General features: G+C 38.9%; 1 protein-coding gene across 1 annotated transcript; it reads right to left on the bottom strand.

Annotated features, from left to right (window-relative positions):
* Positions 1-13: 13 nt before the first annotated feature.
* On the bottom strand, positions 14-8,564 carry ddx49 (DEAD (Asp-Glu-Ala-Asp) box polypeptide 49). The gene is made up of 13 exons (XM_064952390.1): positions 8,306-8,564; positions 7,977-8,100; positions 7,795-7,880; positions 7,583-7,704; positions 6,498-6,685; positions 6,000-6,140; positions 1,418-1,493; positions 1,215-1,291; positions 1,006-1,103; positions 838-912; positions 583-671; positions 396-467; positions 14-290 (listed from the first exon to the last, which is right to left on the bottom strand). The coding sequence occupies exons 1-13, from the start codon at positions 8,418-8,420 to the stop codon at positions 120-122; spliced, it is 1,434 nt and encodes a 477-aa protein (XP_064808462.1). The 5' UTR covers positions 8,421-8,564; the 3' UTR covers positions 14-119.
* Positions 8,565-9,194: the final 630 nt, after the last annotated feature.

Here is a 9,194-nt window from a genome sequence, read left to right on the forward strand (position 1 = left end):
TTGGAAAGCAAAATGTTGATGCACTGCCATTTATTTGGAAACGTACAGATAAAACATGTTGCACAATAATGGGCAACTGGCCTTGTTAAATACACAATTCATAAATGTACAGTGTTGCTTTATGTGGACTTCACTGCCTTTTCCTTTTGAATGTGTTTTTGCTTCATCAGTTTCTTCTGCATCCCATATTGTTTCTTCTGAATTGTTTCCTGTATCCTCTCCTTGAACAACTTCTTCTGACTCCTTATCTTCTCCAGTTCAGCCTTTCTCTTTGCCTCCACTTCTGGATCCTGTGACAGGCAAGTAGTTGGAATATCAGAACAAATCGACTAAAACCCTCATCACAGCAAAACCTTTAACTCGGACCATGGAGGTGTGGCTCATGGTGAACATACTTTCCCCTCCAAAATCATCTGTTTTCTCTTGTTGATCTCCTTTTTCTCATCAAAATCCGTTGACTCAAGTTTCTGCAAACAAAAGGAATGGTGACACAAGTCACAGCAGTAATATGAGCCCTTGTTATCCAACAGCCACATGTTCACAACAGAAATATCTGTGTATAAATAGAATGGGTATTTGTACAATTTCACACTCCCGTCTGGCCACGTTAACTTGAGTGAGGATCGTCAGAACCTCTTTCTCCTCCACTGGATATTCCTTCAGTTTGGCCTCTGGACAAAGGGGAAAGCAAAACAAATTAATTTTAGAATATGATCACAGGGCAGAAAGCTATGTAGTGATACTCACAAATGGCTAATAGGCATGTCTGAATTGGAAAGGGTAGCGAGTAATAGTAAAACAACTGACTCTACTTTTCAATGCACGTTTGACACTTACGGATCTGTCCCTCGATGGAATGAACCAAGTGGATGTCATACTGTGTCACCAGTGTGATCGAGACACCATGCCTTCCTTTAGACAAATCAGAAATTTGTTTATATGTCTAAGTCTGTACAGTAGCAGCCTATGTTGTAACAGGCAGAGATACTGAAGGAGGATTGTTACCTGCTCTGGCAGTTCGGCCGACTCTGTGAATGTAGATCTTGGGCAGACCTGGCGTGTTGTGGTTGATGACAACCTGGACTGTTGGAATATCCAGACCTCTGACAATGTGGACATGAAAATAGATGAGATTCACAATGGTTTGTAACCTGTCCATAGATAGTGTGTGTATAATCTTCACAAAACATTAACGTTGAATAAAGCTTTCTTACCTGGAAGCCACATCAGTTGCAATCAGGATTTTAAAGACACTGGACTTGAACTTTGCGAGGTTGGCGAAACGTTGTTTCTAAGACAAAGCCAATGTCCAAATTAACATTAGTTATTATTACGAAGCACATGTTAAATGTGTTTCAATTGTCATGTAACCCATCAATGAATATAGAGCTACTCCCCAGGAGCTGGGGTTGTTTACCTGCTTCATCATTGAATGCAAGGAGATGGTTGGAAAGTTGAATTTCTGCATCATCATTGTGAGGATTTGGCAATTTCTGTAGGAAGAATGCAATGCATTAATGATTCAATGTCTAACAGTAATTATATATTGACAAAGTATGTCAAAAGGCCGATACAGCAGCATGTTCTACTGGTTATTTTCTTATCTTCATATTTTTCCAGGGTCTTCAGTCATTTACATTTTTATTTCTAGGGGTTAGATCAGCTTTAATACTGCAGATAGATTCCATCAATGTAATTGTTGGCACCATTTCCAATCCCCAATATTTTTGTAAATATATATACAGTACCAGTCAAAAGTTGACTCCTACTCATTCAAGGAATGGTCTTTATTTGTGCTATTTTCAACATTGTAGAGTGTCTTCACTATTAAACTAGGTAATCATGTAATAACCCCAAAAAGTGTTAATAAATCAAAATATGAGATTCTTCAAAGTAGCCACCCTTTGCCTTTGACAGCTTTGAACAATCTTGGCATTCTCTCAACCAGCTTCATAAGGAATGCTTTTCCAATAGTCTTAAAGGAGTTCCCACATATGCTGAGCACTTGTTGGCTGCTTTTCCTTCACTCTGCAATCCAACTCATCCTAAACCATCTCAATTGGGTTGAGGCCAGGTCATCTGATGCACCACTCCATTACTCTCCTTGGTCATAGCCCTTACAAAGCCTGGAGGTGTGTTTTGGGTCATTGTCCTGTTCAATAACAAATGATAGTCCCCCTAAGAACAAACCAGATGGGGTGGCGTATTGCTGCAGAATGCTGTGGTAACCATGCTGGTTAAGTGTGCCTTGAATTATAAATAAGTCACAGACAGTGTCACCAGCAAAGCACCTCCACACCATCATACCACCTCCATGCTTCACGGTGGGAACCAAACATGCGGAGATCATCCGTTCACTTACTCTGCGTCTCACAAAGACACGGCAGTTGGAACCAAAAATCTCAAATTTGGACCAAAAGGACAGATTTCCACCGGTCGAATGTCCATTGCTCATGTTTCTTGGCCCAAGCAAGTCTTGGGCCAAAAAACGGTGTCCTTTTAGTAGTGGTTTCTTTGCAGCAATTTGACCATTTAGGCCTGATTCATGCAGTCTCCTCTGAACAGTTGAGGTGTGTGTGTTACTTGAACTCTGAAGCATTTATTTGGGCTGGTAACTAATAAAACTATCCTCTGCAGCAGAGGTAAATCTGGTCTTCCTTTCCTGTGGTGGTCCTCATGAGAGCCAGTTTCAACATAGTGCTTGATGGTTTTTGCAACTGCACTTTTTGCCCAAATGCATTAAGGAAGAAATTCCACAAATTAACAAGGCACACCTGTTAATTTAAATGCATTCTAGGTGACTACCTCATGAAGCTGGTTAAGAGAATGCCAAGACGTCATCAAGGCAAAGGGTGGCTATTTTGAATCTCATTTTAATTTGTTTAACAATTTTTTTTGGGTTACTACATGGTTCCATACAGTTCACTCCTAATATTGGCATCCTTGATAAATATGTGCAAGATGGGCTGTGAAAATGTTTTCTTTGCTGTTCATCCTTTTGGTATTTCATTCAAATTATTCACAAAAATCAAACCTTTAATTTTAGTAAAATTATTGGGGGGAAAATGTGAAATAAATATTTATCTCTGAAACGTGTGCCACAATTATTGGCACCCCTATGAATTCTTATGAGTAAAATCTCACTGAAGTATCTTCCCATTCATATTTAATATTTTTCAGTTCACCTGAGTGATTAGGAACACTTAAGCCATGGTAAGCCATGACTTCCTGTTTCACTGGGGTATAAATATGAGGTGACACAGGCCTAGTTCCCATAGTCATCCATCACTATGGGAAAGACCCAAAAATACAGCAATGATGTGTGACGAAAGGTTGTCAAGCTATACCAATCAGCAAATGGCTATAAGAAAATAGCTCAACAGTTGAAAATGCACATTTCCACCATCAGGGCAATAATAATGAAGTTTAAAGCAACTGGAGATGTTAACATTTGGCCTGGAAGAGAACATGTGTCTATGTTGGACACAAGGCACAGTGAGGAGGATGGTTAGAGTGGCCAAAAAATCTTCAAGCATCACAGCTGGAGAATTGCAGACGTTAGTTGGGTCTTGGGGTCAGAAAGTCTCTAAAACCACGATCAGACGCCACCTACATAACCACAAGTTGTTTGGGAGGGTTGCCATAAAAAAAGCCTTTGCTGTCATTAAACAACAAACTCAAGTACTTACAGTTTGCCAAATGTGGAACTGTGTTCTATGGTCAGATGAGACCAAAATAGAGCTTTTTGAAAACACACCAGAGGTGGGTTTGGTGTCGACAGAAAGATAGCCATGCAGAAAAGTACCTCAGCCCCACTGTGAAGTATGGTGGTGGATCTCTGATGTTGTGGGGCTGTTTTTCTTCCAAAGGCCCTGGACAACTTCTTAGGATACATGGTATCATGGACTCCAAGTACCAGCAGATATTAAATCCAAACCTGACTGCTTTTGCAAGGAAGCTTAAACTGGGCCGTGGTTAGATCTTCCAGCAGGACAATGAGCCAAAATACACCTCAAAATCAACACAAAAATGGTTCACTGACCACAGAATCAGGGTTTTACCATGGCCATCCCAGTCCCCTGACCTAAACCCCATAGAAAACCTGTGGGATGAGCTGAAGAGGAGAGTCTACAAATGTGGACCTGGAAATCTGGAGAGATTCTTTTTGGAGGAATGTTCTCAGATCCCTTGCCATGTGTTCTCCAACCACATTACAGGAGAATACTCCGAGCTGTTATCTTGGCAAAGGGAGGTTGCACAAAGTGCTGAAAGGTTGCCAATATTTGTAGCACATATATTTGAGAAAAACATGTTTTGATTTTTTTTTTAAATAAAAAATCTTTAAATTAGGGTGCCAATATTAGTGGAGGGCACTGTATATGCATTATTTCATAGTTTTGATGTCTTCACTATTCTTCTACAATGTAGAACATCGTAAAAAATAAAGAAAAACCCTTGAATGAGTAGGTGTGTCCAAACTTTTGACTGGTACTGTGCGTTTATATATATAAAGATATACTATATACATTTTACGGACACAATGCATGGTATCGTCAACCCATCCCATCTATGGTACCAAAACAAATGATCTGATGATTCAGTCTCTTCGCAGCAAATTCTGCAGAACTGGGATGGTTATATCTCCCATATATAACATTCTATTGGTTGCAAGAATTTTGTATGAAATTTCAATTGAAAAATTCTGTGTTTTGAATCTGGCTTTGTTTTGTGTATCAGTTCATAAACCATGTGCCATGGAATCGGTACTTTGCAAAATAGTTGGGAAGAGATTTTCAATCTATATGGCACAGCTGTACATTTATTTGGTCAATAAATGAAACTGGTATACTTTTTTATTTATCACAATTTTCTTTAACCAATTTTGGTCTTTATTGCAGGGCCAGCAGACAAGTTCCTTACTTTTTCCCCCTTTCACTTACCTCTTCCATTTTTTGCAGTAATGCTGCAATTAGTTGGTTGTAGTTTGGGGTAGAGTAGACATTACCATATATTTTTGTTAGCTGCATGTGTGACATAACTCCACCAGTCCTGTTTATGATATCTATCTTTGTAAATTATACCTTTTTTTTATATCTTTTACTTTTAATGTTTTTTAAAATTAAATGAGTATATTTGAGTTTAACCACAATATGTTGCAATTATTTTTTCTGGTGGATTAAACTGAAATAGCAACCACATTTCTATGACTTTAAATAGCGATATTTTGGAGATGGTTTCATTTTCAAATAACCGAAATTAAGAGGTTGTAATCTGAATAAAGGGAAAAGGGCCGTTCTTGAACATGGGGTGAGACATTCTTACTAATCTGCTAGAGAACCAGTTCGGATTTAAAGGGATCCAAATGGTGTATTTAAAAGAAAACGTGAATAATCAGTGTACAATGACACCTTTGTTTTTAAGCCCTGGATTTCTAACCCCTTGATATTATTGTTGGATCTAATTGTATGTTGATAGTGGATAACCTTGTTTTACTCCACAAGACAGTTTAAAACTTTGAGACATAGCCATTATTTACTATTTTACACATAGGGTTCAACCCATTTTAGAAGAGATTCTCCAAAATGTAAATATTCCAGGCATTTATATATAAACACAGGTCATACATTATCAAAATCCTTTTCAAAAACAGCTAGAAATACCAGGCCTGGTTTCCCAGATTTTTCATAGTGTTCTATTGTTTCCAGTACTCTTATATTATCTCCAATGTATAGTCCATGTAAAAAATCTGTCTGATTAGGATGAATAATATCCAACAACAACTTTTTAAATTCTATGCATCTTGCATCACAACACTGAAGTGTAAGAGGCCTTCAATTGTTTAAATTGACTGGATCTTTATGTTTACCACTTGGATCCTGTTTCAGTAATAATGAAATCAGACCTTGTTGAGTGTCTGATAATCAATTGTTTGGGTAATTTAGCAGACGCTCTTATCCAGAGCGACTTCCCAGAGCAATTGGGATCAAAGGCATTCTTACTTGCAGGTGTTGGTGAAGATCATGATCGACCAGTCGTCATGCTCATCTTGAAACTTCTGGATCAGGTGCACTAGGTAGGCATCTTTCACTTTCTCTGGTGTCAGGATGTACCTTTGATCCAACTCCTCTACCGTGCGGACCCTATGAGAAAAATATACTTAAAATTGAATTATGTTGAACCAATATAGCACATTTTGTTTAAAAAAAAAGAAGAGCAAAGAGCTACTCCATTTGTTGAAAATCAAGAGAGAAAATAACCTTCATTTAACCAGTCAATTAAATTGAGAATATTTTCCCACTCAGTTCAGTGTACAATTTACATGCCAAAATGTTTAAAATACACACGGGCATACAAATGATATACAATTATGGAATAGAACATAAGACAGACATGTCCTGTTTTGAAGAATGAGGTTTACCTCTGCATGCATATTTAAACAACTAATCATGTAATGTTCCAATGTAGTGATCATGTTGTCAGTCATGCTAAGAGCTTACTCGGACTTGCTTTCCCAGAAGAAGGGCTTGTTCATGGCGATGCCCTTGAGCTCCTGTAGTGTGTCTGTGAGGGTGGCACTGAAAAGCAGCGTCTGGCGTTTGACAGGCACCGCGGCCAGGATCACCTCCAAGTCTTTGGTGAAGTCTGTGCAGCCTTGCTCAAGCAGGCGGTCGGCCTCATCAAGGATCTACCAGAGACAATTACCATTTGGCCCATGCATTACAATTAGCATTATGTCACCGTTAGGCTCTATGACTTGTCACATTTTGCAGAAGATATTTAACTAAATTGATTTTTATTTCCTAATAGAAGGCATGCAGACGACCGTGCATCCTGACAAGTGCAATGATAAATGATAAAATTAAAGACTAACACGGAACCAAAACCGTCTGAATCAATTATATTATTTGGGACAGGTCGAAAAGCCTTAAACATTTATGGAAATTTAGATAGTTAGCTTGTACTTGCTGTTGCTAACAAACGTGTCCTGGGATATAATCATTGAGTTGTTATTTAACCTGAAATGCACAAGGTACTCTACTCCTCCAATTAATCCACACATAAAACGGTCAACCAAATCGTTTCTAGTCATCTCTCTTCCTTCCAGGCTTTTTCTTCTCGTGACTTTATATTTCGACACTAGCCCTTGGCAACACAGACTCTCGTTGGCACGCACGAGCAGTGTGTGCAGCAGGGTAGCCTAGTGGTTAAAGCGTTGGACTAGTAACCGGAAGGTTGCAAGTTCAAACCCCCAAGCTGACAAGGTACAAATCTGTCGTTCTGCCCCTGAACAGGCACTTAACCTACTGTTCCTAGGCCGTCATTGAGAATAAGAATTTGTTCTTAACTGACTTGCCTGGTTAAATAAAGGTAAAATGGAATAAATGTATTTTGCAACGCGAGCGGTGTGGTCTGCCTGTAATGGGGGGGGGAACATTCTCAACACACAAGGTAGTTAATAATATAAAGGTAGTTCATAACAGTCTCACTGTTTTGGTTGACAGTGAGACATCCTCACCTAGACAACCTCCAACATAATTGCCTTTGTGGACACATCATTTAATTTCTTCTCCAACAAACTCACCAGAAACTGGATCTTCTTGATGCTGAATGTGTCGGAGCTCCGAATGTGGTCTGCCAGTCTTCCTGGAGTGGCTACAACGACGTGTGGCTTCTTAGAGAGCTCCAAGGCCTGTGTGATCATATCTGTTGGGAAAATCACTAGAACATTAGAACATACTGGACGACTGAATAAGAATGCAATGACAGGCAGCGTTTTTGGTAATCACACATTACCCATTCCACCAACAATGATGCAGTCCCGCAAGCCCATTGGTTTTCCCAGGACTCTAAACTGTTCAGCAATCTGGTAAGCCAATTCCCTGCAAAAGACACACGTTTAAACATTACGCAACATTGAACATTATATACTTGCCTTTTCCAGAAGATAGTTCACAATTATCATAAGATTCACCAACCTGGTAGGTGTGAGAACTAAACAGAAGATTCCATATGGGTCCTCAGATAATTTCTGTAGCACTGGTAGCACAAAGGCAGCTGTCTTTCCACTGCCAGTCTTGGCACAACCCATACAATCCCGACCTAGACAACAGAGGGGCAAAATCATATCTCAAAAAAAGTATTGATAGCTAGTTAGTTTACTCTCTTGATCAGGTCGTTATTGTAGCTAGACGTTATGTGTTCTCTTTAAACTGCTACCTGGGTAAATAAATGTTAAACCTTATATTAAAAAATAAATATATTACAAGAAATAATACATCGTTTGTTAGCAAACGTTAAGTGTTACCTTCCAGAATCGGTGGCATACAGTTTTCCTGGACTTGAGTTGGTTTACTGATCCCCATTTGTTTACATTGTTGAATCAGCCAATCTGATAGACCGAGAGAGGAAAAATCCGACATTTTGCAGTTCTCCAAAATTCCAGATTGAAAAGTATATATTATACTTGGTTTTGTGAGCCAAAGTGTTCAAAATTATCCTCTGAAATCCCAGAAGATCATCCTCGTGTTATTTTACGTCTGTCGCACTTTGGTGACGTCAATATTAGCTCCTCCTATGGATGACGCAATTGGTCATATTTTCAACACAGTAGCCAGCAGATATCTGTATAATGAATGACAAGATGTCTCCGGCCTAACAATGGGAGTCGTTGTCCCAAAGCTGGGAAAGCACAAGCGACAAGTTTAGTTCCAAAATAAGCCCATAGAAACGCACTGGGTTTATTATTTTGGACATATCTTTGCCTCTTCCTCTCTGCAGGCAGTCAATCATCATTGCAGTACAAATGTATTTTGGATCAAAATATTCCACTTCATTAACAGAAGGTATTGCCTCACAAATAATGGCAAAGTATGTCCCAGGAAACAAGTTTGCAGCAAGCAAGGATGTCATTTTAAAAAGTCCATTATCTGGAAACTCACAATCAGGAATTCAGCTTATTTTGTATTATTTTTTTACTCAACAGTTAAAAATAATGATACAAATGAATTTATGATCTGATTTACTGGTAAAACAATCATGCAAATGTATGTGTACAGAGGCTGAGGCGACTATATCATTCAAATAATGTTATCATGATCTCATTGTGAGCATAATACATTTTTTCAATATGTCCTTGCTATAGTCATGAGGTGGGAGAAGGCATATACATCTGGTGGACATCGGGCGTGACTGTT

This window comes from Oncorhynchus masou, chromosome 31 (assembly GCF_036934945.1).
Source record: "Oncorhynchus masou masou isolate Uvic2021 chromosome 31, UVic_Omas_1.1, whole genome shotgun sequence".
NCBI lineage: Eukaryota > Metazoa > Chordata > Actinopteri > Salmoniformes > Salmonidae > Oncorhynchus > Oncorhynchus masou.